The sequence below is a fragment of the Stegodyphus dumicola genome, chromosome 5 (genome assembly GCF_044657685.1).
Source record: "Stegodyphus dumicola isolate Sdum_Otavi_A_Nest chromosome 5, ASM4465768v1".
Taxonomy (NCBI): domain Eukaryota; kingdom Metazoa; phylum Arthropoda; class Arachnida; order Araneae; family Eresidae; genus Stegodyphus; species Stegodyphus dumicola.
Genome location: NC_140772.1, coordinates 96,573,791 through 96,594,250, shown reverse-complemented (window position 1 = coordinate 96,594,250; position 20,460 = coordinate 96,573,791). Strand labels below are relative to the sequence as shown.

Below are 20,460 nucleotides of genomic sequence, written 5' to 3'. Positions count from 1 at the left end.
CAAAAGTTTTGAGGCCTTTTTTTCATAAATATAAATGAAGCGATGCAAAAACATAAGACAATTTCACTGAATAATATAAGCAAAAGTCTGTTCTTTGATATTTTGTCATCTCTCCGAAAGCTGGAAAATTACTTTTTAAGTTTATTCGTAAAGACTTTACTGCGGTGCTCTTTAAATCTTCAAGGAAGTGAATTCCGAATTTTGAAGATGTGAATGCGAATTAGAGAATTTTGAAGTACATTGAAAATATGAAAATCTGAGGAGGCAAGGTCTCCCGAATATGGGGATATACATAACATCTCTGTGACAATCAATAAGTCATAGATCTGATTTCAGAGAAGTATGGACTCAAGTATTGTTATGATGGAAGACAGAACCTCAAAGATTGATCAGTTCTGTTTACGTTTTGCTTCGATTTCTGCTTCAAAATGCCATTTGGGACAAGTATGTTTCAGAATTTATTATTTGATTTGGTGGCAACAGTTCACAGTCTTGAAGTCCTTTGAAATTCCAATACACACAAAGCATGACTTTTTCGGAATGCAACCCTCTCTCTATTTATTTAATGGAAGATCTTTTGGCTTAAACTATAATTTTTGTGTAACGTTATTATATAGTAGTAACTTCTCCTATCCAGCAATAATTCGTTTCAAAAAGGGAGCCTATTTATTTCTTTTCAGCTAAGAATCACATGCCGAATCCATAGCAAGCATATTCTGCTCAGTATGGGGTACCCATATATCATAGCGGTTTATCTAGTCTTCAAATGATTATGTACTGTACATTCTTGAATATGTAGTTTTCTTTATAGTTTCTGAAATGTAAAATATGGATTCTTAGCGATATCTTGTTTTAACACTTTCATGCCCAAAGCGTCCAAGACACCAATTGTTCAAACGACCAAAGGCCGCCCGAACAGACGAGATCGCATGCTCTGTTTCTATACTCCCCGTAAAATACACAATTGCGTAAGGTGCAATATCCGCAAATACATCGTATCAATTTATCTTAATAATAGACAGCCTTGTCCCAAGAGTATTCTTTTGTGGTTCCTTATCTTTAAATTAGACATGAGTTAGTATACGCTCAGTGGTATCTCTTGTTTTAGGAACTAGAAACGACACCATTTTAAATTCCCCTCCCCGTCTCTTTGTTGGTTAATGAATGGGAGGCGAAAGAAATTCCTGTAAATATCAAATTGAATTGTTGGCGTTTTGGCATATTAAACAAACAAATGAGCAATGCCTTGGCGGTCGAAAAGTTTATAAGTCCTTTTAACTAATGATGGTTGTCCTGTGAGGGCATCATCTTCGAGGCTGAAATTTCTGAAATTAAACTTCTCAAAACATCTACGAAATATCTCATCAGAAACAGCACACAGTTTACGAGCGGTTGGATAATTTGTTCCCTTTTTTTAAACATAGAAGCCTCACATAATGAAAATGAACATTTGAGTTTTTAGCATGGCACTAAAACTACAATTATGCCCCATTATACGCTAGAGTTATGCAGTGTGAGGAGAAAAGCCTGTATTTATATAAACAACTGCCTCCACCAAGTTCACTTGTTGTGGAAGTAATAAAACAGTTAAAAGAAAACTTGCTTCGATTTGAAAACCTCAGAAATTTCCGGTTGGCCTAGTATTATGTAAGAAACACTTATTTTATTTAAATTTTATATACAGAAATTGTATTTACAAGATTTATTTACAAATATTAACATATTTTGTTTACGCAAATTTTTACAGAGGTTTTTGCGGACAAAAAGACATCAAAGCTGAGAGAATTCGTAATTACTAAGAAGTAAATTACTAGTGATTAAAGCGGTTGAGAAGTGCAAGTTTAAAAGGAGGCATTCATTTTCGTCGTCAAATATCTTATGTCTATCCTTTAACACGTAGTGCAGCTGGTTTCAGATTTAAAGAGAAAAAAAATTACTAATTATTAATTTGCTACACTTACTATACATCAACTTTTAAAATTATTTTCTAAAACATTAAATTCAAAGGAATATATTTCTTAGGCCTCAATTCATCTGGCTCAAATCTTAACCATAGCCAAGTTTAAAGAAGATCTTATTCACGCTTCATCGTAAAGTAAAAGTGAACAGCAATACAGAACTGGCTTCCGATTCATGAACATCAAAGAATTAAACAATAAAGAATAAGTAACTTGAAATATAGATATGGGATTAAGATCAAAGACCTAATCTTCACAATGGTATTCGTGTAAAATAGTAAAACCTTTAGTGATTAAGTTGTAAAATCTAACTCTTTTATCATGCAACTAATAATCATTGTAATAAGCCAGGCGGCTTCTCGCACAGGCTCAATAGCACCCAGGAAAAATGTTCAAATTTCCCTTGTATTTGATTCAAACTCTTTAACAAAATTGCCCGTACTTCGTGCTCACAATATCACCGACGACTTGCGGTGGGAACTTCATAATAATTTAACACTAACTTAAAGTGGCGAGGAGAAGTGCTGGACTACTTAAAACTAACAGGCTGACTCAACAATCTACACTTGCGATAGACTTTAATAAACTACCATCAACTAAGATTAACAGCAGAAGGACGAAACAGCGACGTGCGCTATACTAGCTCTGTCTAACTATCTCGTTTCGCCCGTTTAAATACGCTTCTTCACTTTAACCTTATTTGCGTCTTGGCGAGGAAATGCGACGGGAAATGAGGAGTGCAGAAAGGATTTCAAAAATTAAAATAATTGGTTAGTTAAACTGAGGAAAATCTTAAAAAAAAGTCCCTTCTAGCAAAAATTCAGAAGACTGAGACTCACCTCATCTAAACATAAAATATAGGCTGAGCTGAACAGTTAAATCCGAAGACATTCAGAAAAAAGGCAGAAATCGTTGGAACATTTTCGCAAAGATGCAGCTATCCAAAACTGTTTACATACATTTCAGACCGAACCAAAGGCCGTGTTTTTGTAAATTACGAAGAAAAAATCTGATGTGTATACCACATGACTTCCTTGTATGGAATATTAAATTACACTAAATTTTCTTGCATTTCATTTAAACATATTGAATTAACAGTTAACGAATTTTGAATTAAATATACTTCGTCAATTGCGTATAAACTACAATAGAATAAATGCACTCTTTAAATTTCAGTATATTTATTTACCATAGCGACCGCCTTCAGCGCTAAGTTCACTTAACAGCGTTACATCTCATTCATTTTATAACTCAGAGTGCACACAAATTATATCATCTGAAGAATTACCACGTTCTCTATTCAAATACTATAATAAATCTAAAACGACATATAGAAGGAATTAAACAAATAAAAAAGAAACAGTCTTTCACAGACGATTCAGCGCCGCTTACATAATGCGCATGCGCTACTAGTTAATTCAGTTCTCACTTCGCGGCGAGGCAAAAGTACATAAATTATTTTCATTAAAAATTGAAAGATATAGAAAAACATAAAACACCAAGTGCAGTTAAAACGATTTTTGCAATTAAAATTACAGTTTTTACGCAAAAACAAGCTAATAATTTAAGTGATAATTCTAGAAAGAATTAAGCATAATTCAATTCGCAATAATAAAAGAAGAAACTATTTTGTTGTTACGAAGCTTAGTTTCTCTAGATTCCTCTCCACTTCTCTGCTAAGTTTCAAATGTAAACAAATTTGGCTGTCATGGTAAAGAAAAATTAGGCTTATCCGCACTTAAAAAAAATTTAATTTGTTGATAATTCCACAATTATTGCATGCAGGTTAAGTAAAGGTATAAAAACCTTAACCGGAAGATAAGAACAACATAATTCAAACATTTTCAAAGCAAAAAATGCCCAATTTACAAACATGTAAGAATAAAGAAACTGAGCGAAGTAACAGAGTGGATATATATATATATATATATATAAATTTATATACTTTTGGTGCAGCCGATTGCAACCAGAATGGGAGATGCATGTTATCACAGTCCTATATACACAATTTCAACGTTCTGAGGCTAATCGTGTTTGAGTTATATGAGATATATACGTACGTACGTATAGACGCCCCGAAAAAAAACCGCTTCAGAATTCATTTAAAATCAGTTTTATAATGTTTTGGGAGGAAAAGAGTCCTTTATTCTGTCCGAATTTCAGGCAAAAATATAGTTAAATTACATTCGATAGCGGTCAAAATGGATATTTTCGTTGAAATATGATACCTGAAATTTTTCGCGATTACAATACATTCTTTTACTTACTTCGTACAATGGAGTAAAAAAAAAGACAAATTTGGTAAAAAAGCAGCGGATCATTTTTTCAGTGAATGCCTTGAAATTCTGTAAATAGATAGTAATAAATTGCTAAGTGAAATACTACTCATATTTTTTGTCTGAAATTTCTCAAACCCTCAGAGAAGTTTGTAAATTTTTTAAAGAATCCTGCTTCTCAAATTACAGAACAGATCATTTAAAAGCAAGTAGTATTTATTTTCACAAATTTAATAATTTATTAAAACGATTTCTTTCTTTCTGAAGTAAGGAAAAAATATTGAAATGTGTGAGTTCTCTTTTTCCTGCATTTTTTAACGCAATCACCGAACACCATTGTTATTTCCTTAATTTCTCCCGGTTCCGAAAATAATCTTCTAAGAACTAACTACTTACTTCAAGCATAAAAGAACAAAGAAACGCAGTGCCAATAGAAACGCCATTATTACATTAAAAGTTTGTTTCAAATGTTCGGTATATTTCTTTAAACAATTTTCTCAATTACGCAATCAAGAGATTTACGAAAAAATAAATCTGAAAGCAATACTGAAGACAGAAAGGGAAAACATTCATTAAACAATACGCTGTCCAAATAAGATTACATGACAAATGGAAAGAACTAAAAAAAGTAAAGAAGAAACTGTCCTTTACTCACTAGCGCCAGCGGCGGCTATCCGTTACGCATGCGCCATTCCTTACCACGTTGTAGTTGGTCATCCTTCACTCCAATTCATTCGGTGTCCCAACACCGGCAAGTTTGAGGTGAGATGGTGAGAGCATGCTCTCTATTCATTGGAAGCCTCCGCTCATGATTGTAGCGTGTATTATCCACGGCGGAGCTCTCTTTCTGTGACTTCCGCGTTATAAAACGGGATAGGGAATCACTGGGGAAAAGTTCTCACGGACGACAAATTTCACGCTCAAGTTGCCATGTAAAGTTGTTTCTCCCACAATACACGTGGTAAAGAAGAAAGACTGCAAGCGTACCGTAAAATGGATTACGCGCAGTACTGTTTTTCTCACGCATCTTGGAACTGTGTACTGCTGTTTCTCACATTTGTATTTTTATGCAGTGTCGATTACAGATACGCATCGTCAATATGAACTGCATTCTGGATTTTTTAAAATATTTCTGTGATATATATTAACAAGTTTTCAAGAACGCTATAATTATGGCATGGAAAACTGTTAGCTGCTTGTTATTGGTTTACTTAATAGAAGGTAAGATATTTAACATGCTATATTATTCAAGTTCGATATAGTAATGTATGCAATTTTTCCCCTCTTTTGAGAATTTTCATCCTCAACCCGCTTAAAAAAGTTATAAAAATTGAATATTCTTTATTAAATAGAATGCTTATCATTTAGCAAATAAGATGTAAAATAATTTTAATTAAACTAAAAATAGGATTTATATAAAAAAGGAAGGGAAAATAAAAACAAATTAAGGCTTTCAGATTTTATATTACGTTATTTCAACGTTTCGTGTGCTACCTTTATTTATTAAATATAATGTTCTTAGCACGTAAAACACAAAAAATTTAATTCAACAGAAATGTAAAATATTTAAAAACAGCAAAACAAGATATCTTTAGAATTTCCGATACATAGTCTCGCATACTGGAGATTTTTTTTTCGTATAGTGTTGTCATTGCTTGCTTTGAAATCGTTGAAATTAACGTTTGAGGTACTTATAAAAAAGCAGATGCTGTTTCATTTTAGAGTTCCACAGCTCTAATTAATCATTGTTGCAGGGTTTTTAAAAGTTTCCGTTTTCAACTAGATTCTTAAATAGAGAAATAGAAAGTTAAAGACATTTTTAATAAAGGTAAAACATATTAAAAGCAAAAGAACAGTAACATATGAACAAATAATTGATTAATTTAATCAATAACGTTCTTATAAAAATGCATTTTTTCATATATTTCCTTTAAATGCAACCAGTTTATATTACTGAAAATTTTCCCTCCTCGCAATAAATTATGAAAACTGGAGTAATTTAAAATGTGGGTATACTGCATTGTTATTCCTCAATAAAATAAGATAGCAGATCAAGCACTCACAAAATATATGTTAAATTTATTTAATTTAGGCAATATATCGCTTAAATAGTAGTTACAAGTTAAAGTAAATTATGAATACTTCTATACTGTGTCCTTCATCTATTAATCCACGTTTATTTATAATCTTTTTCTATTCTGTATAAATAATCTTTATTTCAACATTGCACAGAAAAATCTTCTGTATATATTAGAATGATGGTTTAAGTAAATTCATGTACCTTTACCTGCTGATATGGCCCGTCTATAAATTTATGCTTTTGTATGAATAATTAATAAAATAGGCGATATAGAAATGAAACATATGGCAATATACTATTTGAAAGCATTGAATATAATTTTAAGGAAAATTGTTTAGATTAACAAATATGACGAAAACAATGTAAGATAAATGCTTATGGTTTAGGAAGTAGTGATAAATACGATTATAGTGTTTTGATGGTTGATAAACTGATTTAAAAAAGGAACCTGATTACCAGCTGAAGATAAGGTTGCTTCATGGAAGATTTTCCCAAATGAAACTGGTTTATATTTCGTTTTATATCAAATATTATTAGATTAAAAACTGAAATATTCAACAGTTTTTTATAATGCATTTTAATGTATGTATATAAATATTCGAAATATACATAGGTAAAAATAAAACTGGCGAATAAGCCTGTTTTAAGGACGATGGAACACATTTAAAAGTTAAAATTAAAACATTTGCGTTAGAAATAGTATTGGAATTTTTAAGTACCATTAAAGCAAAATAAAATATTTGTTCTTTTCTTTTAAATAAAAGAGATAAGCATAACGATAAATATTCATCTATATCTCGGTGTTTCATCGAAATAAGTTTCGAGTAATTTTAGAAAGCGAAAGATAAATGCGAAATATGAGTGACTATATGAAAAAAAAAGAATGAGATCTAAATAATAAAGAAAAGGAATTTTTTAATTAAAAATATCTGAATTGATATACTGATAAATCAAAATTCAGTGATTTTGGAAAAGTAAAAATTTGGACAAAATTTATTGTTAGGCATGACTCGAAAAGCTATTCCGTGCAGAGGAACTTAATATGGATGTTAATAATGCATCTTGTTATTTACAATAATGATTTCAATGTTACAAAATTTATCAACTTGGTATATTGTAAATTAGACGAGTTAAGTAATTTGTGACTGTATCGTAATTAGGCATAAAATGTACATAAAACCATAACTTATGTACATGAATTGTAATTTACCAAGTAATGTTAAATCATTTTGAAATTTAAAAGATAAATTGAAATTCACAATGGCAGTGCTTTTAGAAACTGGCAGTTTGCCAATCCGTGTGGAATAAAAATAAAAGATCTTATGTCATGTTGAATAACACCACATTTCAGAACCTGCAACTGGCCAAGCTAAGAGGATAAGAATTGTTCTGGTATAATGATGTAATGTGACATGAAAAATTAAAACACATTTAAAGGCTATTTCTAACGTTTAAAAAGTTGTAAACATAATTTCAAAAATATATTTTCAAGATTTGAAACTTAAGACTAACAAGTCGTATATGGGTAACATTTGCAATTTGTTGATGGAATTTTCTTTTGATTAATCAAAATGGGCAGTGATGGACCAAATTCTTTCTTTAATTGAAGTACGAAGTTCATTCTGCATTCATTAAGCCTCTTTTTGAAATTTACTTTACTTCAATACTGCTGAACATTTCTGCAAAAACAGAAAAAGCTACCTTGAGTTGAAAATTTATATCCGTTTCTTTTATTCTTAACCCTCCTAGCGACTGGGAGATAAACGATTTCAACCCTGGTAGTTCAACACGGTTTCAAACCTTGGTTGCTTCGGAGTATTCCTGAAGAAACGTAAATCCAAGCCAGTTCCTGTTTTATAATTCCTCTATAAAAGCATCCATTCCTTCTAACAGATAGCTTTTTAATGCTTTATCATAGTTTAAATAAGGCTAGCCTAACCTTTTTTCCTTATTGTTGTTTTTCTGTTTGTTTCTTCGTTGATGTTTAACTAATTGATTATCAATGTATTAAATGCAATTTAGATTTCAGGTGCGTATAACTTGAGTAAGTGTGTACTGCGTACTTTATATGTGTTGTCAATAAACTGTGATAGAAAGATAACTACAAATCAAATAGCTTTACAACAAACGGTTTTGTTCTGAAACAAAAGCGTTTGAGACTTCCATTTGGTCTCCTAAAAATTAAAGGATTATTTTGGAATATAAATTTTCTAATTTATGACGGTAAGAAACTGAAAGATAGAAAAAACAACTAAGCTCATAAAATTCTTTGTTTTATCGCTTTATGCATTTCATTAGGAAATATGCTAACTATATTTCATGTGCTATTTGTATTTCATTTTGATGGTTCTAGTATAAATTCTTAAAGTCTAAAAGAAACGGGATAAGAATAACGCTATGACGTTTCTAAAGCTACGTACGGCTTTTTAAAAAATTAAACTTTGTAGAAACACTCGATTAAATTGTGCAACTTTTACCTTGACAATTTGCCAGAAATTTACGTATTTCTTTTTGCCTCATTAAGAGACGAGACCACAGATTAATTAAGAAATCTTCCAGGCTAAATCTCAGAAGGATTTACATTCCTTAATAGAGTGGTTAATGATTTGCTTAAAACACTGATGAATTTCATACGTGGAATGCAAGAAAAACATAATTAACCTCTGAATACAACTTTTGCTATGAAAAGAGTTTTAAAAATATGAATGATTTCTGTAATTTGAAATGATTTCGGTTGCGTTCATATCTGAGAATCCGAAAGTAAAGATTTCTATAATGAGGACTGTTATAATAATGAGCCAATACAAAATATTTGTTACTTAAAAATGCATGCCGCATGTCAATATGTGGATAATGAAAGAAAATGTGCTCGTTTGCCTGCACAACTTTCATGGCATGCACAGATTTATATTTGATTTCTAGGGCTGCTTTTTAGTAAAAAATAGGATGAAGCTGAATAGAACTGCATCGTCACTTCCCATACATCTATGGTAATCGAAATCCTGATATACAGTTATTCATAGTGGCGCTGATAGCTAGAACAGAAAACCAATAACCTTAATCACATGGGCCTGTCACTAGTCTCGTGGCTGAGATCACTGAATACTGGTAGTCGGACTTAGTTACGAATCCCGATGAACGGGCTGGCTCCATGACTTTTTTGTGGTTATTTCATGGATGAGAAAAATACAAACAAGTTTTCCTTAGAAAGATTTCGATAAAGGATTCTTAGGCAGGGATCCCTTCTTACTCAGACAGTCGATGGGTGTTTCGCTATAATCAGTTAATCAATCGGTTAATTACACGTATTTCAGTGCATTACATAAAATTTCAGTTACTGCAGATAAACGTATCCTACCTTGAATTTTAATATCTCTTAATTAGCTTTCATGAGATATATAACAACCTCAAGGTAACTTTCATTAGCTATTGTAGAACTGTGGGAGGGACATTCGGACAGCTGGACATACTCAAGTGTTATCTAAGGATACTGAGTATTTTCTTACCAATATGTTTTTGAAATTAAGTAGATCAAATCTAAACTAAAGTGAGAATAACTTTTGGTAAGATCTGGTTGTTTTACAAATATAATCTAGGCTTAAGGTCTTTTTTTTAAGATATCCCGTCTTATATTCATATGCGAAGTTTGATTAGTTTTGGTTGGAAAATGTAAATGCATTACATGATTGATACGCAAAATACGTATGATTAATGACAGACGCTTTAGTTTAACGGCATACTTTTATGATATTTTATAGTGTTACATTACCTTATAGAATTATTATACTTATCTAAATTTTCTACCTTCCATTGATGAAAAGATCATCGTTAAAAATTGTATGTGTAATATATGGAAAACCTTTTGAGATTACTTAAAGATAAATCGGAATCAAATAGAAATGTAAACATCGTCGTCATCTGCAAAAGTGTATAGAACACGTGAAATGAAAGAGCAATATATAAGTAAAGAATATTATTTTATTTATAGAAATATAAAAATTGCGATATTAAGAGAGATCAGGGAAGATGTTCGAAATTTTGATCTTCAGGTGTGTAAAGGCTTGATATTGGCACCCAAAAATCATGGGCATTTTGAAATATTCCTGTCATCGTTTTGATGGCGGCGACAGGTACCCAGATATCGACAGTATACCGTACGCCAGCCCTTTTATGTGACCACAAAAAAATGTCCTGGGATAAAAAAATATAGCGAACGGGTAGGCCAAAGAAAGACCGATCCTGCCACCAGCCCCTTAGACGCAGTTGCTGAAATGTCACACTAAAGTGCTCCCGAATGTCATGGCTAAAATAAGATGGGCTATATCAAGATAGAACTACCTATTAGGGCGCACCGATCACGGGATATGTTGCTCATTTAACAACTCAGACACGTTTTTGATCCCCCAAAAAATCTTATAACTTCGCCCGTTAGAATAAAAAGGCAGAAGATTTGTGACTATTAAGGATTCTACACAATGTCGGACGATACATTGTTTTGCCGCACATTTTCGCATAACTTAAGAATTATCTACCGCTTAAATATGCGAATTATATGCACTGCAGAAGCCTTCTCTGAAGTATGCCTTAACGATAAATAAAACGGAAGCTCGAAAAAGAGGGCTCCACCAGGCTCGTCTACATATATCATTCAGAAAGGAATTCTCTGTAGGTAATTATGAGAGTGCAGCCACTATGCACTCTTTTCATGTTATGAGTGAAACCCTCATGAAATCAGAAACCTTCAGACGTTGGTATTGGGAAGAATGAAGAGAGTTCCGTTTTCTTATGTTATGACAAACAGACTACGTTCTATATGATCTTCTACATATATATATATATATATTAGAAAAGATATTTTATATATTACTTCCAAGGAAACGAAATTCAATTAAAGGAAACATTTTTAGTCAGTAATTAGCATTTTAAATCAGTGTAATCTAGTCCTTTATTGCAGTAAAAACCGTTTAAACATCTTATTCAAAAGTAAAATTTTGAAGTACATCAGAAGTAGTTAGTGTCATTGATTGCAAATTAATTAACTTGCCAAGGGGGAACAAACCAATCCACTATCAACCAACAATAACACAATTAAGTGACAGAGTTTCGTCTATTTTCCAAGTAAGGATAAAATATTAGAAAGCAGTTAGTCAATTTAAGTTAAATGACCTGTCATAAACTAAATAAAAATGAGTTAGATATTCTTTTAAGTTACTCGTTAAGAACAGAAATAAACGAGATGCTTACTTAAGGAAAACACACCCCAACAACACTCCCATATTCAAAATCAAAAGTAAAAACAAAAATTATATATTTTTAATTTAAATTCAAAATCAAAATTCACACAATCTTTTAAATTACAGTTCATTAAAAAGTTCATTAAAAGTAGTTATACAGTTCATTAAAAAGTTCATTAAAAGTAGTTATACATATATATTTTCTAAAAGATTTTGAATACTTTAATTTAATATTAATTTAATAGTTAATACAATGCAGTGAAATAAATACATTTAATCACAGAATATGGTGACTGAATGTTAAGTATGTAGCGGTTAGAGGACGCTTTTCGCCTCCTCACGAATACTGTCTTTCGCAAAGCAAAAACATAAGGTGATTTAAACCTTTCATAAAGATGTGCTCTTCACATACTCAAACATTGTATTTTGTAATTATATTTTATATATTTTCATCTGTTTTGTTTGTGTCTGCTTTCATGGGATTGCACTGTTCAGTTGATGACTTTTATACTCTATATTTTTAATCCACAATGACTCTGGAGTTTTTTAAAACAATCCAACCAATTTGTAAACACATCAATTCCATTTTTAGCTAAAAGTAAAATGTTTTCGTTTCTTTACACCGTCCCAAATCAGTCTTTCAGAACGTCCCACCACGCAGACTTTACAATGTAAGCATGTCTTGTTTAGTTTCGCCAATGATTTTATTTTCAGTGTCATACACGTCACACTGCATGCAATATTCGCGGTTTAATAATCATATTCTTGATTTAATCGTTATTAGTAACGATCTGAAGTGCCAGGTATAGAAATTAATACAAGGTAATTTATTTTTGCGTTACTTAAGTTCTCGTGTATGGAGGACCGCAAAGTACCTTACAGCGTCCAATCGTATAACGCGAAACCATGTATTCTGCAGCGAAAAAAATCAGGAGTTGTTCTTTCAGCAATTTAGAATTTATTCGTTTAATTTTAAAAGGGATTCAAACATCTTTGATTCTGAATGAAAATTTTTTACTGTTATTCTTACTACTTTTTATTTCTTTGACTTTCAGCCACAGTATATTATAATTTCTTAATTATGATTTATTTGTTTAAATCCAAAACAATTTATTTGCACAATAGCCGAAAAGGAGATAAAAGCGCTTGCCTGTCATCTTCACATTTCACATATATATTTTCTTGGTATACAGTCAATCAGTGGGCATCATTCGTATTCCTTTCTCGTCATTCCCATTTAGATACACAGTTTTAACACTCTTTCCCACCTCTTTTAATGATAAACCTAAGCGTTCCTCAAGGGTCGGTTCCAACAAGCATCCTTTTCGATTAAAAGCTGTACAGTAGCAGATAAGGAATTTAAACTATAAGGTAGGATTAAAATTATATATTTTTGGCATATATTCAGGGGTTCTAAACCGGTGTTACGCAAGAGAAAATAGGTAATCAAAGAAGAAAGATGTTTTTAACTAGTAACTTCAAAAATTAACACCCCAACATCCTGATTGAGCGTTTTTTCTAACAGTTGTAAATTTATGAGATTTGAGCTTTGTTCAAGTGTGGTGATGATAGTGGAACTTTGTAGTGGTGGTACTAAATATTTTCAATTTTTGCTTAGATGGTACGCGTTAGTCAAAAGGTTGAGAAACCGCTGGCCTATATTTTTATATATGGATGTAATTAAGATAATATAATTGTATAATAGTTTAAATTGTGTAATAGTCTTGCAATGGTTTTATATGCATTGCTATTTCTAAATTCCGAAATTTTACACATTAGTTTTTCGTGACTAAAAGAATTCATTCAAACATACGAAGGGCGATCATAGCAAAGTATTGCGAATTTTTTGGAAGACGATTGATTGCACTTGATACATCAACCCTCTTCTGAGAAATTAGCAATAGTTTACTTGCTCTTTTTGTATGTACTATTCTACCTCTTTTTTTTTATGTGCTAGTCATTTTCGTTTTTAAATTATACGATTTGGATGTATCCCATCACAAATATTAAACATTATAGTTTATTACAATTTATTAATAGTTTTAACACAGTCTTCTTAGGTATTAAATTTTTTAAATTTCTATTTGAAATCGTTTGGCATTCCTCTTCTAGGAAATAATCATAAACATAAAGTTAATAATTAAATGTTTGTACATATATATGATGACTTGAGAATTCTGCAGACATCAGATATCAAAGCATCAAGCAAAAATTGCAGACGTAACACATTTAATAGAAGCGGTCTCGGAAAATTTAAATAACATTCCTACTATTTTAATTTGAATATTTTCTGCCCTATATAAATTGGCACATTAATCGTGACCATTCAGGAACATATACATTTTTCATATCGTTTCAATAAAAAGAGAGAAGTGCAGCAGCAATATATCTACACAGAAAAGTAGCAGAAGTGAAGTGCGATGTGCTCAGGATGAAATCTTAACTCAGAATGGTTTAGCTTTGGCTTCAATACTATCTGATACTATTCAATACTATAAGTTGCTTTTGTTAGAGCTTTTACGCCAAAGTCATATGATGTAGATTAATCTACAAAAAATGCAGTCCACATAAAGTTATTAAAATACTTACTGTTTTTAAAACTGAAAGGGGAAATATCCAAATTTAAATGAAGAATAAGAACTATTGCTAATTTAAGTTATTTGATTTATAGTTTTTTAAATCTTACACACTTGCACATACACACACACAGATGATTCTAAAAGATCTGGCAAAATTATTAAGGCAGTTTGGGGGAACCTAATAAGCAGATTTTGCAATGGAATATATGTGAGAAAAGAATATGAAGTGGTGGTAACAGTTCTTCGAACTAAAATTGGTCAGAAATTAGGCCACTGGCGTAAATTGTCATTCCTCATATAGACATTAAATGGCATACATCCCTGCACAAAAGATACTCTCGTCGACCTGCATTCACGTAAGTGGCTGCATAGGAGAATGTTGCAACTAATCAAAAGATATATAAAGAGTGATCGCGAGTACACCAATGCCAAATCGCCAAGCGATAACCGATGAAGTCAGAATTATGACCTCTGCGTAGGTAGATTGTTCGTGCTTGTAAATGTGATGTAGACTGAGGAAGAAACAGCAGAACTCGTGTAGTGGAAGATACTCTTATATATGCATTCGTGGATAATCCTGCTACAAGCACTAGAGCTCGTGAGAGCTAGCTAACCTAACTTTTGGCTGAATTTAAATGAGAAACAAAAATGCATCCCTATCATTTTCAGAGAGTGCAGGTGTTGAAACTAGATGATTGTCCTCTGGGGGGAACTTTGTTTGCTGGAATCTGCAACAGGCTGTAGTGAATCTTGACTTACTTTAATATCCTATTACCTCACGTGACTACTTGTGCAAGTGCAGATACTTAATCTCCGCGTTGTAAGATGTGAGTTAGCCGTTCAAACTGATTTTATTTCCATTATTATGTTTCCCTTAGCTTTCACCTCTTGATGCATGATATCCAAACATTACGAAATTTCGCATGCCTACCAAGAAATATTCTTTATAACGATTTGATTGCATGATATATATCTCTGATTACATAGTACACAAATACTCTGTAAAATCACACATTTTACTTAGCAATTCAAACGATTGCAAATGCGGCATCTTTCTGAGAGATATCTTGCCTAAATTTCTTTCCGATGTTCCTGTAGCTGCTTTCATACGGACGTGGCTCCAGAAAGAAGTGCCGAATCATTAAAATATTGTTTCCTCTTTTCATATCAGCGGGCTTTCGAACTTGCCTGTTGCACATAACTTCCTTACTTACAATACGGATTATAAGATATTTCCATGTTCGAGGTTTGCAAAAATTTAATTGTTGAAACTGACTAACTAACTTTTCAATATTTTGATTTTAAGTATTTTAACAAATACTTCTACATTAATTACTAATACTTTCATTCATTTTCTTCGACTTTATTTTTACATTGGTCGTTGTTTAATAAATGTTTTGCATTTTGAATATTTGAGTTCTTTTGTTTTTTCCATGAAACTTTAGTTTTTTCAGTTTACTTTCTCATTAATTACATGCTCAGTTTTGTAAATTACCTCTTTTACGCATCCACGTTTCTGCTATTTTAATTTGTACTTAGAATTCCATATTTTATGTTTTTATCAAAAAATTTCTAAAACGAAAAATCTTTAATTTGATTTCAAATCAAGACTTATTGTCTTTTGTCTTACACATATAACATGAGTATTCATAAATTTTAATTAACTGTAAAACGTAGAGCACATATTTTCTTTCGAGTCGAGTCAGAGTAAGTTAAAGCTTGATGAATGCTTTTAATTTTTTCCTCAAATTACTTTTAATTTTAATTTACGAAAGGAAACGTCAATTTCCTGTTTAATATCTTGTTTACTATTCCTTTTTTGCAATTCAGCTAGACATAATTTCAGAAAAGAAACTGTGTTGAGAATTATCTTCGCTGCCTCATGATAAAGACCAAAGAATAATCACTTTTGTAATTAAAACCTTTTGCTTTATTTTTTAAACCTTCACTTATATTTCAAAAGTCATTTTTAGATTTGTGCTTCACGTTATTTAATTTGCACACATTCGTGTTAGATAGCTTACCATTTTTGGTATATTTATATTTTACTTTATCTATGTATACATGTATACAGAGAGAAATAGAAAAAGATAGAGATAAATTTAATTATTTTTAAATATTTTAAATTTAATTTTCTTCATTATTTTGCTAATTATGCAGATATAATTCAGAAACATGACCTTGTTGATAATTCTTTGGTCTGCTGCTTGACAATGAGCAAAACATTTTTAACCGATATTTAGTTCTATATGAATGTTGTTTTATTTGTATTAATTTGCTTTAAATTTAATTTTATTTTATAAGGTTTTAGATTATATTATATTATTTTGTGATTTGTTGTTAGTTAAGTTATTAAGGATTATTTAAGATACTTAATAACTTACTATTAAAGAATATTAATTCTGTGCAATTTATAATACAGTTGCATGCATATTAATGAAAGGCGTAAAGAACTTAACCGGAATATAAGAACAACATAATTTAATCTCTTTTAAAGCAAAAAATAAACAAGTTACCAGCATATAAGAATAAAATAAAGAGCTCACCTATCCAGGTAAGAGGGAATATATATATTTATATAAACGTTTGGTGCGGCCGTTTGCTACAAAAAGGGAGGTGCACAACTAGTTATTGTAGCAATTCCATATACAAAATTTCAACATTCTACAGCAAATCATTTTTACGTTATGCTTGACACGTACGTACAGACGTCATGAAAAAAACCTTTCTGATTACATTTTAAATCCCTTTTGCAATCCATTCTGGAAAAAAAAAAAAAAAAAAAAGTCCATCATTCTGTCCTCATGTACAGATGTCACGCAAAGAAACGTGGAAAATGGATTCGAAAGCTGTCAAAATGGATATTTTCCCTGAAATATAATACTCGAAATTGTTTGCAATTACAATATTTCCTTTAATTTGTACAATGAAGAAAAGTACTTCTTTCTTTATAACTTTCCCTCAATATGTCAGAAACATGAATTAACTGCTATTGAGATACTGATTTTTGTCAAATTTTAAACGAAGGAAAGTTTCTGAAAATTTCTATATTTGAAAAGACAAACAACGGGTAAAGTTATTTTCTGACCTGAGAAAGAAAATAAATTCTTCGAAAGATTGAGCACAGTAGCACAAGATGTGCGCCAGCGCTGAAGGATTTATTCGGATATTCAAACTGTATTGCTTTTCTCTAAATCCGAATCATATGACTGAGAAATTCAACAGGAAATATTGCGTGCATGTACTATGCATATGTGAGAACGTTCAATGCCAATTATGTAGCGCATGTTCGTAATTCTAAAAATGATTCTAGTAATTCTAATGCTAGTGTTTCTAGAGACTCAATATTAAAAGAATGGTTTTTCTGAGAATTTTGAACACTTTCGAAATTTGTAAATTTCGTAAAACCATATATCAAACCAACGTTAAGTCGAAGATTTTATGCATGTTAAAGCTTTTAATTACTACTAACTTTTAATTTCCCATTTATGCTATCATTATAATTATTTATATGGTACTTACGGAAAATCTCGTCGACCACAAGAGAAGGCGCCAACCGCACCAAACGAAAAAAAAACTATTTATTAAATGCAATAAAAACATTCTATTCTTTTCTTTCAAATTTATTATATTATCATTTATTTATACTTAATTTGTCATTAAAATTTCCATTACTTTTTATTAAGGAGATATATTGTAAAAGCAATTACTTTTCGCTAGGCTTTAATTTTCGCGAGAAAATATAAGTCTCGCGGAATACTCTTTTTTCGCCTAAAATATTAATAAAAAATCAGAAACTTACAAAATTTCGCGAAATTTTCAACTCGCGAAATCACCGATATCTTCATTTTTGCAAAAATTATGGCTCAAATAAGTGCTTTTACAGTACTAAAATTTTAATCATTTTCTTCGAAAATGCATGATAGAGGGCAAAAAAGGAGTCTTTACTCAATAATAATAACTAACACGTGTAATCAAGGTTACAACAAACCCAGCGTGTTTGAAGAATTTTCCATTTTTGGCGAAAATTCACGTAGTTTGACGTCTTTTCTTTAATAGTCAAAAATGGTCGACGGGATTTTCCGTAAGCACCATTGATATTTTTGATTTTGCAAGACATCGTACATGAGCTGGTTAAATTCTTTCCTAAATTAGATTTATCGTAAATTCTTATGCGTTCTGTTCCAAAACACAATGAAACAAAATGTTAACATATGTCTCTGCTTAATAACACATTATTAAAGTTTAACAGTTTAGCATTATCACTGATTTTTAAACACTTTTACTTACCTTTCAACATCCGTCAAATCTTCGTATATATACAAATGTATAGATCTTGATATATATAGATATAAGATAAATAATGCAAATAAAAATTATACATTAAATAAGTAGTAGCTCCTTAATTCTTGATTTTTATTTGGGTATTTCTCCTCTCTGTTTTAAAAATAGTAATCGTTAATAAAATTTTCTGAACTGCGTCATTTTTTTATTAATCCATGTCATGTGACTTTTTCATAAGAATGATGACGTAGAACGAAACTTAATCGTAACTTATTCGGGAAATTTCTAGAACCGGAAACTTTCTCCTACACTGAGCTTCCATAATGAATAATTGCGCACTTCGCTTATGCTCCTTAATGAAGGTAGACTGCTGCTTGCTACTTCTCTTCTTACCCCAAAAATGTCAATAATGTAAATGTATTAGAATAGGTACGATTAGAGTGTCAAGTGAAATGTGACCATAAATGTCGAATGAAAAAACTGAATATTTATTCTGCATTGGCTGCCAAATTTGGTATTTATTATGGATCAACGTCTGCGCTAATTAATTTTCCTTCTTTATTATATATATATATATATTAATTGGATTCAGATTGTTTCTAATACTTTAAGTAACTAAAGCAGTTCATAGGAAAACTTGAATTTTTAGTGAGATAAATAGCAGGTCATACAACAAGTTAGAAAGCTATAAATAGCCCAATGAGGAGGGGAGACTGAACAAAAATTTTCCATTCGTCTTAACGCCTGAAGAATAACAAAGATCACCAGATTCATTGCAGAACCTTGTAGTAATCACTTATTTGGAATCCAATGGTGTAAAATCTTAACCGAAAACCGAATTAATAACTGAACTTACAGAAACTTCCAGAACTTCGCTCTTGTGGCATAAAAATAGAGGAGTTCCTCTAGTTGGCAAGAAATGCCGCCAAGACTCATTAAGAAGGTCCTAACCATATTAAGCGATTTGTTAAACTGAAACTTCAAAGGGCATACAATTAAAGGTCTACTCCAAAACGCAGGCAATAAGTACGAAAATAAAAAAGAGACCAGAGATTCTCGGGACTCGTAAGCGTACAAATAAAAAAGTGACCACAAATTCAAAATTAAATGAAACTCGGATAAAATAAAGTTATCATACAAAACGCATTAAATAAATTAACTAAAAACAAATGCATATCAATACAAAATACATAAACACGTAGTTATAAAAATACAAGTATTTACAAAAGTGTACAATAATATAGTTTTGGCATATGAAATACGAGCTACTGAAAGCAAATGAAAGCAAAAAATTAAATAATTTCTTTGCAGTCAATGCTTTAGCCGCAAAACTCATTCAGCATTTAAGCTAAAACTTTGCTTTAACAAACATTTATGTAATGATTATCCAGCGTTCCGTTATCGGATGATGAAAATGTTTACCTGCTTGACTTAAATTATCGAATTGAAGAAAACCAATATTAGACCCTATAGATCATGAGAAATAAATGTCGAAATCTTAACCTAAATTTGTTGGTCCTAGTACTTTTTCATCTCCATTCCCATCTCTCGAACTCAACAACGCTATCATTTTTGTCAGTTCTTTATTGCTGATCCCGGCGGAAGCGATGCAAGTTCTTCATCTCTTGATTGAAGCAATTAAAGTGGAAAGAACTTAATAACCGTTAGTAATTGCTGCGAATTGGATTTCTCTCTTCTCATGCGAACAAATGATTAAAGATTTGGATTAAATTGCGTGTCTTAAAAGATACGTTTAAAACCGACTGTTTCATATTTCTAATTAGTTTTAAAATAAATAGATAAATGCAATGTGGTACTGTGTTTCCAAATATTGAAAATCTGCTTTAAATACTGATTTCGAAACTCGAGATACGGAACAAGATATTTAAGGGAAAAATGTCAGAAAAAAGCATGTAAGTTAGGGAACATATTCGTATCACATCTGACCCATCGTGATGTAACCAGAAGCATTATGCAGGCTGGCCACTATGCGGAAAGACCGAAACTTTCATATGTGTGCATTCGTATAACTGTGCACATATTTTATGA

General features: G+C 31.3%; 1 protein-coding gene and 1 long non-coding RNA gene across 4 annotated transcripts in view; one reads left to right on the top strand and one right to left on the bottom strand.

The window, feature by feature from the left end:
- LOC146997169 (uncharacterized) overlaps positions 1–5,026 on the bottom strand; it is a 60,691-nt gene extending 55,665 nt beyond the window's left edge. The window contains exon 1 of the long non-coding RNA XR_015041172.1: positions 4,890–5,026. This is a non-coding gene — a long non-coding RNA (uncharacterized LOC146997169). The remainder of the gene's footprint in view (positions 1–4,889) is intronic.
- LOC118197664 (cell adhesion molecule Dscam1-like) overlaps positions 4,979–20,460 on the top strand; it is a 927,954-nt gene continuing 912,472 nt past the window's right edge. For 2 of the 3 annotated variants that reach the window (XM_085816876.1, XM_085816875.1), the window contains exon 1: positions 4,980–5,455. In XM_085816876.1, coding sequence (XP_085673002.1) covers positions 5,407–5,455 — 49 coding nt within the window. In that variant the 5' untranslated portion in view covers positions 4,980–5,406. Of the gene's footprint in view, positions 5,456–20,460 lie in introns of all 3 variants that reach the window. The other variant, XM_085816877.1, reaches the window with a different exon arrangement.